The sequence below is a fragment of the Equus przewalskii genome, chromosome 2, assembly GCF_037783145.1.
Source record: "Equus przewalskii isolate Varuska chromosome 2, EquPr2, whole genome shotgun sequence".
In the NCBI taxonomy this organism is placed as follows: Eukaryota; Metazoa; Chordata; class Mammalia; order Perissodactyla; family Equidae; genus Equus; species Equus przewalskii.
Genome location: NC_091832.1, coordinates 69868795 through 69891514, shown reverse-complemented (window position 1 = coordinate 69891514; position 22720 = coordinate 69868795). Strand labels below are relative to the sequence as shown.

Below are 22720 nucleotides of genomic sequence, written 5' to 3'. Positions count from 1 at the left end.
TTACTGACATTTTAGCCAGGTGGCATCTGCCTTGTTTGTTAAATGGCATTGTCAGTTATATTAAATTTAGTTAAATATGACTAATTTAAGTCAGCAATCAGGAAGCCTTTCACCTTGAAAATATCTCATCTCCCTACCCCACCTGCCTGCATGCCAGGTAGCTCATACTCAGTGAACAGCAACACCACGTCTGGCTCACCCTCTACTTCCCGTCCAGTTTTTGATTTCCTTGGCTTCTGACCTCTTGCCTCGTTTCTTTTATGTCTGTCTTTGTTTCTTTGTCCTGACACCTGGTGCTGTTCCAAAGATGACTCTGGGCACATTCCTAGGCTGTTGTTTGTGTTTGCCCCGTGAACTCTGGCTAACAGCTCCTCTCACCAGCCTGGCACCTTGGCTGTTACTCCGATTCCTCTCCCTGTGGCAGGAAGTGCCTCCAGATTTTCCCTGGCACCTGAGGAAGAAAGGTGGGCAGATGCCATGTAATCTCCCCACCATGCCCACTCCCACTAGAAAGTAAATTTGTGTTTCGTGTGACTACTAATTATTTTTGGTATCTCAGAGCCTGATGGCACATTTTACTTTAAGAAGATATGTACACAGTAGTGATAGGTTTTTCTAGTCTTAGGAATTCATTCATTTTATATTGGAAGACCAAAGGGTATCTTGATGTGGTCAGGCATGTTCCCTTGGTTTTCAGAGCAGTTTTTTACCAGAGAAGGACCAGTGTTCATGATGCTGGTTCATTTAGGGGATGGAGTGCTTTTCCTCTTCCTGTGCCGCTGAGTTTTACATAAGGCCTGTGTGACTCCTGTTTTCCAGATTTGAGGTTGGAAGCGACCTCCTTTCCAAAACTTCCATAAGGTTGGTCTTGGCCTCTCTTGTGTGTTGTTCTCAAACACCCCTCACCTGCCCCATCAAAATAGTCATAGATTCATTTTGTAATTACCTGTTAGCTTGTCTGTTTCTCCCACTCGACTGTAAACTCCTTACTATCACAGACATTATCTTCTTTATTGTGGTAAATGACGTAGTGCTTGGCACACAGTAGCCACTCTAGGTATTTCATGAATGAATGAATAAATGCAAATTTTGCTAAATGGCAACTTTCTTTATCTCCTTATTCTGGAATCCCTTTCCTTCTACAGACCATTGCCTTATTAGATTTCAAATAATAGGAGCATAAACTCAGAAACTCACCGTGTAGACTCTGGGTATGAGCTGCTAAAACAAGTCTCTCTTATTTTTATTGCCAGGCTTTTCATTTGTAACCTTCTCCTCTTCACCCAAAAGTCATCCAGCCTCTTGTGAGCTTGCATATTTGGAAAGAGGGAAGGGCCAGACTCAGTAGACACATGCTGGCTGAAAGAAAAGAAGGCTGGTCGGCTTCCTCTAGTCCTTGAGTGCTGTTTTAAAATATATTCTTGCTGGAGACAGAAAGATAAAAAATTGAACATTAAAGCTAAATATGTCCTTGATTTGTAATGTGGCCCATAGACTACATGTGATCCAACCCAAGGTGTGGCTGCATACTAGTTTGTGCTGTTTTTAACTTATTAGTTAACTAATCAACTAATAAGCCAGTAAAGCTGAGCTAATTATGTCAGTGACAACCAGCAGGTGTTATGCTAGAACGTTTGGATCAATGAGTAATTGTAATTGAAGCTGAAGATAATTAATTACGTGATTTTGAGGTATTCAAGTGTAATTCCACTTAAGTTCCATTTTGAAACTAGAGCACTAAGAAGGATTACTGACAACAGGAAGATAGGCATAAGGATGCACTTGACTCACGTTTGACTGTGTCCAGGTTCTCTGGTCACAGGAGGAAAACCCGGATGGCCCTATTCTGGAGAGACTGTCAGCAGCTCTGCTGACCCCTGTCCCACCTCCCTCCTCTCCTTCGCTCATGCCCTTCTCTCTCTCTCCCTCTCTCTCATCCCTCTCTCTCACTGCTCTTCTTGTTCCACAGCTCCTCATTGTGCTTTGCAGCTTCAGCCTCCACGCAACAGCACGTAGTGTTCTCTCTGTGTGGAGTTCTCGTGCCCCTTCTCCATCCAGCTAATGCCTCCTTGTTTTTAGAACTCAGCTTCAGGTCAGCAGCTGCAGGAAGCCTGTTCTGACTCCCAGTGTGATTTGGATGCCCTATTCCCATAGCATCTTTACATTGTATCCTGCAATCTTTGCGTTGTTATTCCTTTCCTCTAGTCTCTTTAAGGACGGAGATGATCTTGAAGGGTTTGGTTGAATTTGATTTTTCTAAATATTCTTGTAGAGCTAGTGCTAAATACCCACTAAAATTGGGCCTTTTATAAACTATATATAGAACTTTAAAAATAGTTTCTATTATATAGTTTGTCAGATAATAAATTGGTGTTATTTATAATTTATACTTTCTATTCCCTATTTTATTCAAGCCTTAATGAGTCTTAAAACCACACAGCTTTAGGTGGTTTTGTGTAGTAGTTAAGAGGCTCTGGAGCTGGACTCCATGGATTTGAATCCTGGCATTGCCATTAGTGGGGGCTCTAGGCTGGTTATTCATCCTTAGCCTTGGCTTCCCTAGCTATATACATTTGGGGGGTAAAGATCTTAATAACACCTCATGAGATTGTGCTGGGGTCTAAAGGAGATAATACATGCAGGTAAAGCTCTTGCATAGTCCCCTCCTGAAAACCCCACTGACTTTTCCTACCCTGATGATTTGGGAACCCATGGAATTCATAGAATTGCAGAGTGGTTATATATTCTCAGAGCAGGCAGTAGACTCTGTCAGTTTTCCACACTGATTTGGAGGAATCACAAATAAGTGACATTGTGCCACCTTTTATGATTCTAATGTGGGACCTGCCTGGTGTCTCACACAGCATCGTGAGCCATTAAATCGGCACTACCCATGAGCCATGCTTCCATCTAAAGGGCATAACAGGCTCACCGCAGCGAGGCCCTGGGATGCCATTGTCACCAGTGCTGTCGTACTCCTTTTTCTCACTGTTTCTCCTAGACTGGAGGGAAAATAGATGCCAGTTGGATCTTCAAAAGTTTTGCTGTGAACTCCACAGAAACAGTTTGTAAGCAGTGCGGAAAAGTGGAAAACTTCAAGGACTTGGTTAAACTCATGGGAAAATGTTGCTTGTAAGCTGCTAGAAAATTGCAGAAGCAGGCAGGCCACCCTTGTAGGAAATGGGAAGCCTGTTCTGACTTGTGTACACTGTGCACATAAATTCAGTTCTCGGATATTTGAGGTGTGGAAAGGACTTGGTTTCACCATACCTATTTTAGTCATTAATGACATGACTACCAGTAAGCTCGGTTTTAGAGTTGGAGTCTTGCTTGTTTTGGAATAAGTATCAGCAACCTTCTTTGCCAAGAAGATATTCTGTGACATTCTTATTTAGTTGGAGTGTCTCATCTAGCAGCTTATATAGCATGTAAAAAGTGTTCACCACATGTTTTTGAATGAAGTGGATATTTTAGAATTTAAGGTATAATTATGTTTGCTGAATAATGGTTTGTTTTAAGGTAACAAAATGCTTTTTAAATTTTATATGTGGTAATAGTTTTTGGCCTTGAGGAATGAGATATTTTGCATTGGTAAAATGATCTGATTAAGTTTCAGATGCCCAATTGCCTTTTAAGCAGCAGGGGTAATTGAATATAATTTTACCTTTGCTTGATGACCCAGGGTCATGTTAAATATCTGTTTTTTGGATACTCTGACCCAATTTAGGTTCCTACATATGTTTTATTTTGTCTTTCTCTCAATGTCAGACTGCCATCTGCCACTTCTGCTGATGCTGTTCTTCATTCAAACTACTTCCCATTATACAGTTCCATTGATGGTTTGCTGCCAGTAATTTCCTATCAGTTGAGAAATCAGTAATCGAGTTTGGAAATATTTCTCTGTTAAACAAAGGCAAGAATTTGAGTGAGGGCCCACGGCATGTTGGGCCTTTGTCATAACTATATTAGTAAGTCTCAATTTCAGAAAAGTGGGCTTTTACTGTAATATTTTTGTATAGGATGTTTAGTACATTTATTATTGGTATCATTAAAATTTTTTCTCTGCTTTGTAAACAGTCAAAATTTGCTGTGTGATGTCACGATTGTGGCTGAAGACATGGAAATCTCTGCTCATAGAGTGGTGCTGGCCGCCTGTAGTCCTTATTTTCATGCCATGTTTACAGGTATGAAATATTTTAGTTATGGATGTTTTTTAAATGTATACAGATCTGGACTTGTCTTTCCATATTTTCTTTTCTTATTAACATTTTACTTTTATGAAATTAAGCATCAAAATGGAAGAAAATCCTCTAGCTTTGTTCCAAATTCCTCCTCATCTTTGGTTTTTGATGTAATTATGTTGTGTGGGTGTGTACATTGCATACACATAGTTGGAATTTTATGCTTAGTTTTCCCCCTTTACATTCATATTTACATATATTAGCTTAGTTTACTTTCTTGCCATTTATAACAGCTTTTGGCATTTTATTATTTGGCAAAAGAAAAGTACTTTTACTGTATTTTACATTTTTTCAAATGATTTTCACATTTACTTCATCCAGTGTTTACAGTGATCAAAGAGAGGTTTATTTAATGTCCTTTGATTTGGGAATATAAGAAAATAATGTACGTACTTAGGCAAGTGTAAAAATATGTAGAATGAGTTTAGTACTTCTGGAAAAAAAGTAATTTGTGCCTGTCACACTTGAAGTCTTTAACCTCATTCTTTAAAAAAAAAAAATTTAAGCATATAGTACTGTATGAAGAAATGAAGTTATTATCTGTTTCAACAGTGAGCTTATAATCTTAGAGTATTGGTAGGGCAAAGAAAATACATATAAATACAAATGTAGTTGTACAAAAAAGCACAAATACAAAGCTATTCATACTTTAGAAACTATTAAGTATTTCCTAACATTTTACTAGATGCTTCAAGGAATGCAAAAACAGTGTAAATAAGCTTCTCACCCAATAGCTTATGGAGTCCCTAGGGAGGTGAGATGTGCACACTTTAAATACGTACAGTGTATGGAAGATCTGTGTGCCCAGTGCAGTGATACCGATGATGAGGACTGTGACGGGCAGCATTGAGAGGAGGCAGTCTCACGTTTCCTGAGACCTAATGGATATAAAGGTTTTCACAGATGAAGACGAGCGCAGAAGGCCTTGTGGAGAGAATGGGCTTGGTATTCTGGGGAGAGGAGTCTAGAGGCCACCTCACTTTCTCAGCCTATTGTGGTCTTGCTGTTCCTGAACTGAGTTAAATAATCAGGAATGTGAGAAGGATAGCAGAGGGGCTGTGAGCCAAGTTGGGGAAGTGATTTTGGAGGGGACCTTTACCTGAGGCTGATTTTAAAAGTCAGTACTATTGAAGGGGGACTAGTCAAATTTTTATGTCTGGGGTTCACTTCAGTCTCTTGGTTTATGTCTTATTTATTACTCGTGGACACTTTCCTGAACAGAATCTCTAGGCTTGTAAGAGGAGGGTTCAGTCTGGGATGTGTTGGCCTTATTTAGGAATTCCCTAGTAAAGTGTTGTCTCCTGTAAGTGGCCTTCCTTCAGATGACACTGCTATTGCCACTTACTTGTTGGAATTACTGGACCTTTGGGGTCATCAGTAACTTTATCAGTCTGGGCTTCATCAGTTTCCCTTTCTGGAAAATGGGCACGATCATATTACTTCCTAGGATTTTTATAAAGATTAAATGAGATCATATATGTGTGAATTTCTTAGCACTTTACTTGATACATAGAAAATGCTCAGTTAATGTTGGCAGTAAGAAGCATGGTCTCCATCAGTGTTATTTTTTACTTTTCCTAAATGCCTTTGCTCTGTATTCTGTAAGAATAAAAGATTGAGAAAGTCTTAGACTAGACTTTTTAAAAAATATTTTCCACAGTTACAAAAATAAAGGGATTAACATAAAACTACAAGATCAAGGTTAGTTTCGTTTCCCCTCAAAAGGCAATACGTAGAGTCTCCCAACTCCCTAAGCCTTAGACATCCAGAGACATGGATGCTAGAGACGGGAGATCTTATTATATTTTTGTCTTTCTTCTGTTTCCTTTGTAATCTAAACTACATTTCAGTTTCCCTCTTTTTTTTTTTTGTCTAATGGTTCTCAACTTTTCATGTTTTAGCTGACAGGCAATTTATGAATATGTGAGCTTTGCCTAATGGTGGGAATGAGGCCCTGAAGACATTTTGATTCTATGAGTATTTCTAGTGTATCTCAGTTAACTGGTGGGTGGGTACGTCTTACAGTTCAACCTGTGTTTGCCTGAGAGTACTTGGTCAAATTTTAGATTTCTGTGTGCTAACGTAGATGCAAAGTAGGGATACTATGTTAATTTCTGGCACATATAAAATGTGAATTGAGTACCTCCGTTGTGTTTTTTTACAACTCTATTGAAGCATATTTTACATAAAATTTACCCATTTCAAGTGTAGGGTTCAATAATTTGTAAATTTACTGAGTGCCATTACCATAAATCAATTTTAGAACATTTTTATTCCCACATAACGTTTTTGAGATTCATCCGTGTCATGGTATGTATCATCAGTTTGTTCCTTTTTATTGCTAAATAGATTCTGTTGTATGAATATGCCTCATTTTGACTATCCATTCACTAGTTGATGGACATTTGGGGTTTTTTCTAATGTTGGAGTAGTAGGAATACTGCTGCTGCGAACATTCCTGTGCAGTTCTTTGTGTGGACAGATGTCTTCATTTCTCATGGGGGTAGATATGTAGAAGTGGAATTGCTGGGTCATTGCTGTGGTAAATTTATAATTAACTTTATAAAAAACTGCTATGCTGTTTTCCAAAGTGTCTGCATCATTTTACATTCCTATCAGCGATGTATGAGGTTTCCTATTTCTCCACATCTTGTCAAGTTGTTGCTCTCTTTTTTTTTTTTCAATTGTAGTCATTCTAATGGGTGTGAAATGGCATCTCTTGTAGTTTTAATTTGCACTTCCCTAATGACTAATGTTGTTGAGCATCTTTTCATATGCTTATTAGGCTAGCCTTTTATGGTTCTTCAGCAATAGCTATTTACCTTTCTGGCAATCTTTGTATGTCTTCTTATTTTGAGTCCGCTGAATAGTCAACATTTTGGCAGAGATGAGGGAAGGAAGATACGGAAATTGGTGTAGGTGGTTTAGTGTACATACATTCATTTAAGATTTGCTAGAATATGAGTCTAGTGTTTATCTGTTTTCTTGGTTTGAAGCCCTGTTAAACTCTATTATAAAAAATATAGTGAGGCCAACAGGTAGACCTTTGCCTGCTTCCGTCCCCTCCTACACTGTTGTCTATTTATCTTCTTGTGTTCAGTGGATGATCAGAAGTGCTTGTGGTGTCACAGGGCGTTACCCTACTCTTCTTTTGTTTTCTGTGACTCACCTCTTAGGAAATGAGGAGTATGCAGATGTGCTTTTTTCCCCCTTGTTTTTAATCTACCATAAACTGTAGGTGAATTTTTCATTCAAATTGTATCACCTAAAAGAGAATTGTTACTCATCATAGTTCCAAGTATTTGGGTAAAGCAGGAAGGTGAAAAGCAGTTCTGTAATAGTCACAAGTTCTTACTTTGTGAGGTGTGGGCCTGTTTAGAGCAAGGCGGGGTTGTTTAACTGTTACTTAAGAAAGAATATATCAAAGTGGGTTCTTGTGTTTCTAAGTTACTTGTTTGTTACAAATGTGGCATTTAGAAAGCTGTTTCTCTTACAAATACATTTGAGACTTGTTTGATGCCACAGGCATCAAATCTAGTGGGAAATATTGAATTTTTATTTGTATCTTTTTTTTATAATTTCTTTTGTCGTATTAGACATGATTCAGTAAGGCAAATTAGAATAGCAAAAGATCAATTATTATTTGAATGATTAAGAAGGGAGATTTTTTAAAAGTTGTTTGGTTATATTTGTCTAAGAGTCATGCTTTCATTCATCAAGGAATATTTATTGAGCATCATCTGTGTACTAGGCATTATCTTAGGCTTTGGAGACCATAGAGATGAACAAGACAGGCAAGTCTCTGTTCTTAGGATTCTCATTGAGGAAAAGAGGAAAGGTCAGACAGAGTAAACGTAAAGAAAAGATGATTTCTGATATTACTGACTGCTGTGAAGAAAATTAAATAGGGTGTTGTGCATAAAGAACCTAAGAATGTTTTAGTCTTCACAGAAAAGAAAACTCCACTTAAACTGATTTAAATAGTAAGCAAATGTATTCTCTCATTACTGGAAAGTAGGCTGGGCAGCATGCATGATCAGATCTGCAGCTTGAGAATTTCATTAGGGATCTGCTTCCTTCTGTCTCTCCTCCTGCTGTCCTCAATAAAAATTTTATCCTAAGGTTCCTTCCTCCCGTGAACGCAAGACGCCCACCAGAGTGGACATCTTTCTTTTTTTCTCTCTTTTAGGAGCCAGGAGACCCTTTCCAGAAGTTACTCAGACTAGACCAAAACTGGCAGGGGAAAGCAGTTACCACATTAGCCTTAGATTAGTTGTAGAATTGGGCAGTTATGTATCATGACCACCATAGAGAGTGGCTGGCAGGGGCATCTGGCTCCTCTTGCTAGAAGGAAAATACCTGGGTGTCGGTAGCTTCTTTGAACCCAAGACTAATAAGGAACAAAAGGGCAATAATGATTAGAGTAGATAATAAGTGGAACTTGTCATACGGAGTCATGTCAAGTGGAGTAATGGAATAAAATTTATTTAATAAATGAAGTTGTAAATTTGTCATTCGCTTCTTAGGATTTCAGCATAGTAAAAGCTTCTGTATTATACTTTTATGTTTTTTCCCTCATATTTTTATATGCTAAACAATAACAAATTAGAATCATAGGATTTTTTAATTGAAATGGATCTTAGGGTTTGCCCTTTTAAGCCTATTTACTTTTTAGAACTTCAGAGTAGATAAAGTCACCAGTTTGTGCTGGGTGCTGACTAAAGGTCCTTGAGATGGAAATGTTTCTATGTATACATATGTCTGTAAGCTTTTACAATTAGGAATAATTCATTTCTTTTCTCAACAAAAAGTAGACATGGTGCAGTGTTCATTACTGAAAGTACTTAGCTTGGCTTGCAGTGTTTGGTGGATGTTCAATAAATGTTTGTTGACGAAGATCCTTCTTAGCTGGAATACCCACATTCAGGACTAATTTAAGTGTTATTAATTATGTTAAGTAAAGGTGCTGCATTTTAAATTGGCTCTTGTTTTACTTTTCATTCTTCTAGTCATTCATTCATCCAACAAATATTTATTGGGTATCTACCATATGTGGGGCATGGTGGGAAACAGAGGTAAGAAAGACATCATCTCTTCTCCCAGGGAGCTCAAGAATCCAGGTGGGGAGAACTAGGGATTATTATGACAGGATGGATTTGCAGGACGTACCCAAGCGTACCCAGGATGAGAGCCTAACCCAGCCTTGGGTCACCAACAGGTAAGGCTGCCTGGAGAGGTTCCAGCTGAGTCTTGAAGTATGTGTAGATTTTTCATGGTGTGGGTTAGCCTGGGGAATGAGGGCTTGGGGAGACAAAGAGGACAAAGCCCAACAAAGGCATCAAAGTAGGAAATTGCTTGGTGTGTGTGGGAAAACTACAAAAAGTTCCTTATTGATGTGTTTTAAGACTAGAAGTGAGAGAGAGAGAGGAGGTTGGATAGCGAAGCAGGGGCAGGACATGGAAGGGGCTTGCATGCCTGGACCAGGAGCAGCTGAAGGCTTTTGAGTGCCATGGAGTCCGTCCTAGAGATAGGGAAAGAGTTAGGAGGTTGCTGTGGTGGTGTTTGCAAGAGATGATGGGAGCCCCACTGGCACAGTGGCAGAAAGGATGGAGAGGAGGTGAGGGGGTTGATTTGAGATCTATCTGGGTTAATTTTGCAGGTTTTAGTGAATGATGAGATGGGTGCATAAGGAAGAGGAGAGAGTCAAAGACGACTCTCAAGTTTTTAGTGATGATGTTTGTGTGAATATCCTAGTATAGCTTTAGAGTTCTGCATGATCAAAACACAGAAACAAAATACTCTCATCCGGAGAGAGACTATGGGAAGTTAAAAATGATACAAGATACACTCTGTACAGTATCATTGGATATCTTTTAAAAATGCATTATCAAAAATAAATCTCATAAAACCATACTGATTAAGGATTTCATCTATAAACACAGTAAAGGGCCATAACTAAGGTAATATGTAAAAACTAGAATTAGATCTAAATAACTTTACATCTGTCTTTAGTATGTGTTTTGTTTCTTAGGTAGTTTTTGGAATTTTTCAACTATTACTGCAATCTGTGGCAACCTATTTGTTTTTGTTACTGCTTTTGTAAATTAATATGAAAAATAAAGATTAAAACGTTTCTAAAGCAGTATATGATAGAGATTGGATTTGTTGAAAGTAGCTAGATACAATTTTTGGGGAGAGGTGTAGTTAATATTAAAAATGACACATAAGGAGAGGCCAGCCCAGTGTCATAGTGGTTAAGTTTGCATGCTTCGCTTTGGTGGCCTGGAGTTGCGCTGGTTCGGATCCTGGGCACGGACCTATGCACAGCTTGTCAAGCCGTTCTGTGGCAGGTGTCCCACATATAAAATGGAGGGAGATGGTCACAGATGTTAGCTCAGGGCCAGGCTTCCTCAGCAAAAAGAGGAGGATTGGCCGTGGATATTAGCTCAGGGCTAATCTTCCTCAAAAAAAAAAAAAGACACATAAAGAATATATGAATTAGCAAAGTGTCTCTTATAGCAGCAATACCTTAAAAACTATAATATTAAAAACTGCTTGGCAGAGGACTAATTATTTTTCAGTCATATATGTAAATCAAAGTCAGACTGGTATTTGTCTAAGCTAAGTCTTGCCTAAGTCCTAAAGGGTGAATTCAGTCCTTGAGAACTAAGTTCATGGCTTTATGCTTGTGTGGCCCCAGACCCTGCAGGGCTTCGCACATCACAGGGTCCCTGTAGAGGAATTAGGTGTGGCCTTTGTCTAAAGTCCAAGTCCAAGTGCTTCACTTTGGGCACAGAAGAATTCCCGATGATACAGATTCCATCTGTCTACAAGCTGCAGGAAGACAGTAGGATAGAGGGAGGTGCCTTATTTGCAGATAGAGAATTATATTTCCATGTTCCTTGGCCCTCCATTTTTCCCATCTCCTTTAAGGGGAGGAGAAAAACGTGCTAAGGCAGCAGACGTGTAACTCAGTCCTGTCTTCCTGCTACATAGGCGTATGTAATACCTCTTTCTTATTAACTATCTCTCTTCCCTTGTAGTTCTGATGGATGTTTTCCCCCCTGGGAAGTAGCAGGGTAGTTTTTGAGCAATTTTAGCTCTTAAAGGGAAAAGAGCTTCTTTCTGAGGTCTTGTCAGAGATCATCTCCAGGGAAGCATGCAGTTAAATGTACATCGCTATTAGTATTTCTCTCCTCCCAAGGTTTGTGTTTGCAAAGGATATTTGTGTAATTATAGATTCCCATAGGCTTTTCTGATAGTTTACAATTGCTGACAGTTCACTTCTTCTGAAAAAGAAATTAACTTTCAAGACATCTTGAGGTCATTGTGTTGTTATTCTAACAGGAGATGCTGGATTAAGGTAAAGGTGAGGGGTGGCAGCATTGTTCTTCATGCTGATGCTTTTATCTCTAACACCTAATGAATTCCAGGACCAAACCTTTTTCCTAAGGTGTCTCATCGTGTTCAACATTATTTTTAGACTCTTGTTGTTTTTCATTGAAGTTTTCTTTTCCCACCATTTGATTGCTTATGTCTCGCTATATCTTGGGTCATTTTCTGTTGTCCACATGTGAGTGCTCAAACCTACTTCTGGCTTTCCCCACATCTCCTTGGTTTAGGGGCCATCCCTTCTCTTTTCTGCTTCCCTGTTTCTTTCTACAAGAGAGGATCTTATTTGTGATTCCTGAATGCTTCACTGGTTCAATGGGTATTAGAAGGGAAGTCTCGTACCACTTTTTAGCAGGCAGTGATGTGGAAGAGTATCTGGGTTTAGTAGTAAATGCTGGTATGGAAATGACTGGAGCATGAAGTTCCCGGGGCTGACAAACAGGAGCGGATGACAAATAGCAATGGAACTGGGCTAGAAGATCACTGTTCAAGCCTTTGTCTTTGCCTAATTCTTTTTGATCCCTCTTTTGTCTTGCATTCCCTCAGCATCTTGGGTAACTTGTGTTCTAATTTTTGCTTGAAAGAGGATCATGTCCTCCCCCTGAGGGCAGAGCCTCTGTGTCCAGCGCAGGCCACACCTGTCCATGGCAGGCACTGATGTGCTTGTTGAATGAATGCTGCTAATCAGATGGGGCCTTTGCAGCAAGTGCTCATTGTTCTTAGTGAGAAGGGGTAACATTTTGACTATTTAATCAGGAGTAGAAATCCCCAAAGGAAACAAACTTCTCAAAAGCATGGACCCCCAAAAAGAGCATGGACAGCGTTGGACACTGAACCTGTAATGCCACAGGTATTGTAGTTAATGCAGTTGGACATGTGGCATGTTCATTGTTGATGTGATTTTCAGGTCTAAGGGGTAACAAAAGTTCGTTTTATGGTTTGCTCAGGTAAGCTTTTAGGGGAGGTAGGAGAATGTTTCAGACCTGCAAAAAGTGGCGATCATTTGCCTACTGAATAGAGTGAGTGGCAAGAAAAGTGATCAGTCTGTCTTGGCGTTGGTATTTCCTCAGCAGTGTCTTGCTGCAGCGTCACTCTTTCTTCTTTGTGTTTTAGGTGAGATGAGTGAGAGCCGAGCAAAGAGAGTTCGAATAAAAGAGGTAGACGGCTGGACCCTGAGGATGCTAATTGATTATGTTTACACTGCAGAAATTCAGGTTACAGAAGAAAATGTACAGGTAAGAGCAAACACTCATACCATTTAGCTCGTTATACATGTCAGTTTTTCAACTCAAAAAAGCATACCCACACAGTATACATTTTGTACCAAAGTGCTAGAATTCATTGTTAAAACTGCATTTCCAAGAGACATTTGGAATGATTATATCTTTTTAATAATGTTTCTGATTTCAGTATCTTTTATATTCTTAAAGTTCTAAGATACAAATCCTTTAGTTCTGTGAATGTTGCTTGTTCTTTTCTGAAAACACTGTCATATTCATTTATAACTACTGATTGATGCTGCCCACATTTTTCTTTATTCTCTTGAAGGCTGAAGTCTACAAAGGATGTTTTTGACTGCCAAGAGCCTTTACTTCTTTTACTGTTTCAGCATCCTCTCTAAGTGATTCTGGAGTTTAGCTAAAATTTGACATTACTTCTTCCTTACTTTGTATAAAGAACAAATGTTTTGTATGTATGATGTAAATGTTTAAATGGTACAGATGGACAGTATATGGAGTAGAAAGTGAAAGTCCCTCTTTAAAACTGCCCTTCCCTTTCTGCCCACCCCATCCCACACTCGTTTGATCCACTCTCCTTCCCCAGAGGGTATCCTCTGCTATCTGTTTGATGTGACTCTTTTCAGACCATCTTCTATGCAGTTACACACACGCGCACACACACACACACACACACACACACACACACAGTTTTCATGACGTAATATATTTTTACTATACCTGTTGTTCTGCAATTTGCTTTTCTCACTGAACAAGGTGTCTTGAAGTTCTTTACATGTCAGTGCATATGGATCCAGCTCATTCTTTTGTGTGGTATCTCTTACGTTAGTCAGCACATGTGATTTTTCACCTTTACAAAAGTGTTGCAGTGAACGAGCATTTTTATATTTGCATCCAAAAATTTTATGGGGTAGATTCTTTAAAATGTCCTTTGTGGATCAAAGGATACATGCATGTTTTAATTTTTGATAGATATGCCAAATTGCCATCTAAAAGTTTGTATTTATTTGTACTCCTTCCAAAAGGTAAACTGTGTTTTGAGGACAACAGAAAGAGTTAGGATTAACTTCTTAAGAAATAGTATCTAAATTCTGCTTGCACCCAAGTAGGAAATTATGGGTTCAATCTTTTGTCCCTGGTAATTACTTGAAATATGATACAAAATATTTGAATTTGGAGACTGAAGTCTTTGCATTTTAACTTAAGACATGCCATTATTAAATCTGAAATATTGGCAGTGATAAGGCCTCCTGGCGATCTTTCCCAGATGGCCTCAGTAATCTTTGCTTGGAAGTCCCGTTTATGAGATAAGGCGTTTGAAAAACCTTAGTTGATATGGAAATTGTGTATAAAGGTGTGAATCAGATGCTAGGTGAACATTTTTTTTAACATGGAAGACAGTGTTTGGTACATGTCATGAGATAACAGTACTGACATGTCATCTCACTCTGGTCTTTTCTGTGCAGTCGGGCTATTTGCTGGATTCTGGGGCATTGTTTTCAACAAGACTGTATCTTGGGTTTCTTTTTGCTCCTTTGTTTTATTCATTTGAGGCAAATGGGCCTCATTTTGCCCTATATCTGATCTTCAGCAAGTGAATTACTGATTGTTTTCTTTGATACACGCCATGTGTCAGATGGGGAAAATTGCAAAAGATGATTTAGGCCTAAGAGACCAGACTGTGTGAATTCAGCACTGAGTGTTGTTTGCACTGGTTCTTGTGGTGGACACATTCGCCTATGAGGAACTGAGAGAATGCCTCTCATATTTCCTTTAATAACGATCACGTTCCAGTCCTGAAATATTAGTCATTACAGCCTTTCATAAAACCTCTTGCCATGCTCATTTGCCTTTTGTGTATTTTGCTCAGCTCTTAGAGGAATGCATTCAAAGAGTTGTGTTTGGCAGACTTATTAAATGCTTAACTTTGGTATAGTGTTTTTGGAAGAGGGATGTCTCTTTAATAAAGGAATATCTTGGTATGTAAAGCCTTATTTTATGTTCCATTGAAAAATCCTTGTTTTAGAAAAGGTGATTTGGAAATAAAATCGATTGAAATAAGCTACCTTTTCCATACAAGTATTTTTCAATGAAATACAAAATAAGGATTTATCTATCAAGATACACCAAACTGCCCTTTCCTCTATTTTGTGTATTTTTGTCTGCCTATTCTTTGTTAAATCTTTCTTGTAAGTGCTGTTTACCTTAAGGAAAGGAACAGTATGGTAGAGGTATGTAGTCTTCTTATTAATGTTAAGCTAAAGTTTTTTTTTTTTTTTGAGGAAGATTAACCCTGAGCTAACTACTCCCAATCCTTCTCTTTTTGCTGAGGAAGACTGGCCCTGAGCTAACATCCATGCCCATCTTCCTCTACTTTATGTGTGGGATGCCTACCACAGCATGGCTTATTGCCAAGCGGTGCCATGCCTGCTCGCGGGTTCTGAACCAGCGAACCCCAGGCCGCTGAGAAGCGGAATGTGCTAACTTAACTGCTGCACCACCGGGCCGGCCCCTAAACTGAAGTTTTAAATGGTCCCAACTGGAAGCCCTGCTCTGAGTCTGTCTGCATTGAGAGTGCTGACTCTGGGGACAGAACTTTCTGTAATTCAAATGTTGTAGGTATATTTTCTTATTAGATCTAGAAATCAAATCAAGTCAAATCTCTTGTCAGGTGCACCTCCCTTTTGTCAGTTTCTGTTTTAGTAATAAAGTACAATTTTAGGATAGCAGGCGTCTTAGTCTTTTCTTTGGGATTGCATGTTTTTATGTAGAATCATAGTGCCATAGAAGGTTGAGGTCCAGCTGTCTTAGAGTCAGATGGTGAAAGAACAGGACCATAAGCCTGGTTTCCTTGATTCCTAGTTTAGGGTCCCTTCTGTGATACCATGCAGTCTTCTTAATACATAAATTTAAGAAATATGTAATAGCTATTTGAAGGGAAGGTTGTTAACTTTGGATCAGAATGAGGGAATGAGGTAATTTGAAAAATTAACTCCGAAGGAGGAGCAGTTGCTACTGTATTACACAAGTAATAGGGCTTTAATTTTTGGCTGTGGAAGGTTTCCCTGATTTATTGATTTATTTTTTTAGTGTTTTTTTTTTGTTTAAGTTTTTAAACTTTAGTTGTGAGTTTGGATATTTGTTTTTATTTGTAGCAAGGTTGGGGAATAATTTGAGCCTTATCAATTTATATATATTTTTTAAAGAGAAATAAAAGGAGAATACATATCTTACCTTCACCGTGCTTTTAATTGAACTTTTTTGTTGTTCCTGTTGAGTAAGTTAAATTTGACTTGTGTTTAGAGTTTCAAATCAAATTTTATAAACTTTATAAATCTGGAAACAGAAAATAAGGCCAAAAGCTACCATAAAGTATGTCTTTAAACTTTTCTGGGGTCGTGGTCTCCTTTGAGAATCTGATGAAAAACTGTAGAACCTTTCCCAACTAAAGTACATATAAGCATGTATGCATGTTTTTCATACACTTTCAGAGAATTCATGTACTTTATCTCTCCCTCACAATTAAGAATACTTGGCTTTATGTATATATGTAGAGTTTTCACATGGGTTTATTTTCAGCTATGTGCTAGGCATTTTACATGTCTCATTTGATACTCACCACCATATTAGATAGGTGTTACTCCATTTTGCAAATGAGAAAGCTCAGGAAGGTTAAGTAAGCAAACATCACACAACAACTATTAATTTGTCATTAACTAGTGTTACTTAAAAAGAGAGTTTATAAATTTGAAAGTAAAATTATCTTTATAACCAAAAAGTATTTTTTTCATTATCCAAAAATTATTGAAAGTGTACTCCTCTTCATTTGATGGGTTGATTAACGTTTTTGGAGAATCCTAAAGGATCTTGAATATTTCAGAACGTTCACTCATTGCTAGATTTGTGGTTTTGTTACGTACATTTTGACTTCTTAGCTTTTGGTATTTGTTTTGGCTAACTAAAAGTAGGTAAGAGTTTTTCACTCGATGTAAGTATGAAAAACAAAGATAAGCATGTTAATAGACAGTGCCAGTATAAGTAAATGCTCTTATTCCCAAGTTAATATCATCCACAGATTCTGTCTACATTAGGACTTTTACTATTTGGGGAGAATTTAAGAAGCGTCTGATAATTTTGAGTGGATGGGTTTTAAATAGTTCATGAAACTTACATGTTGCGTAAATTGAAGTTATTTGAGAGAGAAAATCTCGTCCTTTTAGAAAAGGAACAGAATTTAAATGAGAGTTTTTCAAGAGACATTTAAAATTAATTCTTGGTAATAAACACAACAGAGTGTTTAATGCAATCTCAGTACAATAGAAAATTCAGTATAGTGTGTCCATTTTATTGATGGTGTAGGGCGGGTTGTTTTTGTTTATTTTAGACGTGAAGTACTAGCAGTATACTGTTGTGTAGCATTTTACCCATGAGGCCTTCCTAAAAGGAGTGCATCATAGGGACGGGCTTCCACGGTGGGAGGCCTATTTGATATGGTTGACCACTTAGTCAAAAAAAATGCTATTATGGGGCCGGCCCGGTGGTGCAGCGGTTAAGTGCACACATTCCGCTTTGGCGGCCCCGGGGTTCACTGGTTCGATCCTGGGTGTGGACATGGCACCGCTTCGCAAGCCATGCTGTGGTAGGCATCCCACATATAAAGTAGGGGAAGATGGGCACGGATATAAGCTTAGGGCCAGGCTTCCTCATCAAAAAGAGGAGGATTGGCAGCAGTTAGCTCAGGGCTAATCTTCCTTAAAAAAAAAAAAAAAAAGCTATTAAAATGGAGAAACCATTAAAAAAGAGTACATGTATACCCTAAATATTTTATTTTAACCTAAAACATATAACTATGCAATTGTATGCCAATCTTTTGTTGTAAAACTAAGTATGGTCAGCTACTCGGAAAGCCACGTACTCTTTCTTGCACGTACCACACCATAACGATGCATCAATTCTAATTTTCCAGTTGTTTTTGAAGTGCAGCAAGAACTGAGACACTTGAAGAGAAATCTCAATGCAAAGTCATCTTCAAATTATACAATTTCTCTTTCATTCCTCCCACGTCTAATGTGATAAAAAAATTTCTTTTTGCAGTAACGCATTGATCAAGTCAATCTAAAGCAATCAACTTAGTTTTCATAGAGACAGCTCTCTTTTTATACTCACATTTCATTGGAGTACACATATTTATTTAAATTATGTAATTTCAGTAACATATGCAAGTGTCATAAACAGATTTGGGAGCAAATTCAACATGTATGAGTTGATAAAATTTAACTCAGCTGGCAGGGCAGAAGTGTGCAAGGATATTAGATGGTACACTTTACAGAGGTTGGGCATAAGTAGAGTTGGTTAATTAGGTGAGTAGGTTAAGCAGGAGTTGGTACCGAGTGCTTTTGCTGTGTATATTTCTGCGTTGTGTAGATAAACATTGAAATAAGATTCCCATTAGATGGATATTTATTTTTTAAGTGGATATTGAAGACACTCTGTTAGTTCAACAGACATTGATGGAGTATCTGCTAAGTTCTCGGTCCTGGGGTAGGTCTGATGCTACAAAAAATGAACAAGGAACAAAGCGCAATAGAGTATAGACTTAGACTGGATTTGAATCTTGGCTTTGCTATTTAAATACCATGTGACCTTGTCCAAATCTCTTAACTTCTCTGAGTCTCATTTTCTTGTGTGTAACATGGGGTAGTTCTTCTTATATAACAGCTGGTGGAACATGAGGCAGTAGATAACTGGTTTATGTGGAAGTGAGACATGCTGGGACTTCACTGAAAGCCAGGTTGGAATTGAGGCTTGAGCCATAAATCAGTGGGGCCAGGAATAGGGGCACTGATCTGGGAGAGCAAGCACTCAGTAAATATTTTTAAAACTGAGGGTAGCTGGTAGTCCAAATTTAAATGTTCAGGGATGAGTGGCAACTTCAGGTCTGAATGAGGTGCTGGAGGGGGCATGGCAGCAGGAGTCTCGTGTGGTGGTGGTGGTGATCGTGATGGTGGTGATGGTGCCTGCTCTTAGATTGATGACCAGTGTCTTTGGTCTAGGAAGAGCTTGTTTGAGTGAACAGTGATTCAAGTCTACAGCTCCTATGTTTTAGCTTGTCTGGGAAGAGACTTGGTAAGGTCTAGGCAGTTGTAATGGCCACAGCCAAGTAAGTGTGGGATCATGCAGAGTCCATATTCCCATTAGGGACTGGACAGCAAATCCAGGATCTGGGGCCACGCCCAATCCGTGGGGCTTTAGGGCTCACCTGTGGCTTGGTACTCATGAGGATACTTCAGGGAACACACCACATTTAGGGCAGCAAGATTAATGACAGCACATAAAGACTGATTAAACTGCTAATGAACTTTGCAGTCTTGGTCAGGATTAGTGTAGGACTGAATTGGACTGAACTTGAAGATCTGCAGCTTTTGAGATCTGCAGCTGGACCAAGCTAGGTCAGGTAAGGATTAATAACCATTTTATTGCTTTTTATACGTGGCTTCCTCTTTCCCCTTCCTACTTCTAAGGTATTGAGCTTTCTCGTTTTTCCACTGCTAGTATTGATCCTGATGAATTCCAATTTTCAATAATAGTTCATTAAAAATTTATGGAGCATCTATTATATGCCAGGCAATGTTACAGCCATTGACAATGCAATATTAAGCAAGACGGGCAAAGCCTCTGTCCTCAGTGCCTTCACAGCCTATTACCTTTACAGGGTAATAGGTGTTTCTAGTGACTCTATATGTGTGTACATTATCCAGTGTGCATCATTCCCAGGATCAAGGTACCTATGTGGTAGAATTAGTAATCAGGATCGTTTGGTGAGCATGGAATTACGGAGAAGGGGGTTTACTTCAAGTGGATAAGGGAGGCCCCTAATGAACTATCATCCTACTACAAAACATAATATTCTAGTGACCAGAATATTGGTTGAGTGCCATCAGATCCAATGTCTCTATCCTGTGTGGTACCCAGAAAAACTCTGACAAATAATTGCTCTTCAGATAACCCATTTCTGAACATCTTATAATCTGGTAGTTGTCTTTTTCTGCCTTCAAGCAGTTGAGGATGTGACAAACTCTATGAGCCGCAGTGGCTCACTGAGGCCAGGCCTCTCAACTAGAGGACAGGGGGCCTGAGTATTTTGAATTCTCATCTATCTCCATATAGAAATGAAATAGCATGGGACCATTTTGCACCTTATATTAAAAGTAATTCCTCTGGGTGCCAGCCCCGTGGCTGAGTGGTTAAGTTGCTGCACTCCGCTTTGGCCACCCAGGGTTTCGCTGGTTCGGATCCTGGGCGCGGACCTAGCACCACTCATCAAACCATGCTGAGGTGGCATCCCACAAAGCAGAGCCAGGAGGACCTACAACTAGAATATATAACTATGTACTGGGGGGCCTTGGGGAGAAGGAGAAAAAACCAAGAAGATTGGCAACAGATGTTAGCTCAGGTGCTAATCTTTAAAAATAAAAAGAAATTTCTCTGTCAAAGACTATAACTATATACTTGATTATGTTTTAAGCTTAGTTACGGTCATGTTCCAGATCTGCCTTTTAGTTATCTTGATGGAACGACCATTTTCCATTCTCAACCATACATTTAGAAATCGCCCAAGTACCAAAGAAGTTGAGTAGAAGGCTCTTCTTCAAGGTGAACAAAAACATCTACTGAGCAGTTTTGTAAACGTTTTTAGCAGCATTTTAGAATAAAATTATTTGAGTATAACGCTGCATATTTAAATTACTGTTGAGCATCTCAGAAAATAATGAGCCCTGAGATTGGCCCTCTGCTAGAAAACCTCATGGCCCAGTAGACTCTGGCTAATTATCATACTAGAATTCGGAGCTCAAATCTTGAATTGACTTGAAGAATGGCCTTGAGAAGACATTAACCTTGCTGTCTGTTTTCCAGCTATTAATTGAGGCTAATAATGCTTTGACACCTCATAGAAATGCTGTAAAATATACCAGGTAAAGCTCGTAAAAGTATTAAAGTGCCCTATGAGTATTAGGCAGAAATAGGAAATGGGGCCGTATAGGAAGACTTGAGGTGTGAGGAAGACGACGATGACCTCATTGAGATTGTTTGTGATCCCTGGGTAAAAAGTGGTTCATGGAACTTTGCCCTCACTCTTTATATTATGAATCAGGATATATATTTGTGACCAAAAACAAAAATTCTTAATTTGCTATAGATTTCTCTCCACCCAACAACCAACAAGTCTTGTGTGTTTGGGTTGGTGTGGAGATTGCACTCTTGGGTGATTACAGTACTGTTTTATATCTTTGATTTATAATCGTCCTTTTCCACTGGTTTGACACGTGGTGGCTGGAGGGAAAGTGATATTTGTCCCAGCAGAGTCTGTGGAAGGCTTATTGTTTTTCCATTCATGTTCTATTTCTCTTATGAGGCAGAGAGTAAGTCCCTTCTGACTAAAAGGGTTTGGCATGTGATGTGCTTGGAAAATGCAGGTTAAAACTTAAAAAAATACATTAAAATGCCTTGACTCAAACCTTTTGGATTAGTGGTGTTTGTGGTATAGCAATGGGAAATCCTATCATTGGAGTGAATTTATCTGACATTCTAAAATCTAGAAATCTCTTAACCCTAGTATTTTATCACTTTACCAGAATAGTGATAATTTTAGTTTATCATTATCCAGAGGCACAAAATGATGAATTTCCTTTATATTAATAATTACTATAAAATTTTAAATTGATTGCAATTGAGTTTTTATGTTGATTGTATTTTATATTTTAAGCTTGAACTTGGTAAGCCTCATAATTTTAATCAAAATATTTGATCAACTAGAACATCCATTTTCCAATCATGCCAGTTAAATTATGTTTTACTCTATATAAGTTAAAAGCGTAGAACAGATGAAAAGTTTATTTAAAATTTAGTATGGAAGCAGCCGGTGAAGTCAGCTAGTTTGAGAAAATCTAGAAGCTTTATTATAAGGACGTCTTATAAAACTAGATGAACATCACACTTGAAGTGGTTTTTTAAGTTCCTGTTTGGAGAAAAGGTAGGTACTCCAGAAGCATTGGTAATTATGTTGCTTGTTGTGGCTTTATATTATTAAAATATATGATCTTCGAAGATGTCCACATGGTTGTCATTTTGCGATTCATGTTCTTTTTTTTTTAAGATTTTATTTTTTTCCTTTTTCTCCCCAAAGCTGCATAGTTGTATATTCTTCGTTGTGGGTCTTTCTAGTTGTGGCATGTGGGACGCTGCCTCAGCGTGGTTTGATGAGCAGTGCCATGTCTGCGCCCAGGTTTCGAACCAACGGAACACTGGGCCGCCTGCAGCGGAATGCGCCAACTTAAGCACTCGGCCACGGGGCCAGCCCCGTGATTCATGTTTTAAGTAGCTTCATGTGGTACATAAAAGGCATTTATCTCAATGAATAGAAAATAACATTGTCCTCTTATGACTTAGCATCTTATAAGCAAGGTTGTGGTGATTTAAGCAGGGATGAGAGAAGTCGGATATAAATCAAAGTTCGTATTAGGTGGATTTTTTTCGTGATCTTCCATCTTTGCCTCCTGTTGTTGAGGTCTGGAGCCTGTGTTGGGGGGTAGCACGTTTGCATCAGGCTTGTTGCTAGTGTTAAGGGTCTCTCTCTCCAAACCAGTTCAGGTGATGAGAGTATAGAGTTGTTAAATTACCTGTGGTTCTGGCATATTTGGTTTGAGATAAGCTGGACCTTGATGTCTTAATCCCATTGTCGGTTTAGTAAAATTTATGTGCTTCTGATCGTCTGGTTTAAGTGTGCTTGTGCCTTTCCGCAGGATATACAATTTATGAAAACTTTATTTCTAGTGGAAATTGAGTATAGCT

General features: G+C 38.6%; 1 protein-coding gene across 3 annotated transcripts in view; it reads left to right on the top strand.

Moving 5' to 3' along the window:
• KLHL2 (kelch like family member 2) overlaps positions 1-22720 on the top strand; it is a 107382-nt gene that overhangs the window by 18507 nt on the left and 66155 nt on the right. For 2 of the 3 annotated variants that reach the window (XM_070608358.1, XM_070608357.1), the window contains exons 3-4: positions 4078-4184; positions 12747-12868. In XM_070608358.1, coding sequence (XP_070464459.1) covers positions 4078-4184; positions 12747-12868 — 229 coding nt within the window. The remainder of the gene's footprint in view (positions 1-4077; positions 4185-12746; positions 12869-22720) is intronic. The other variant, XM_070608363.1, reaches the window with a different exon arrangement.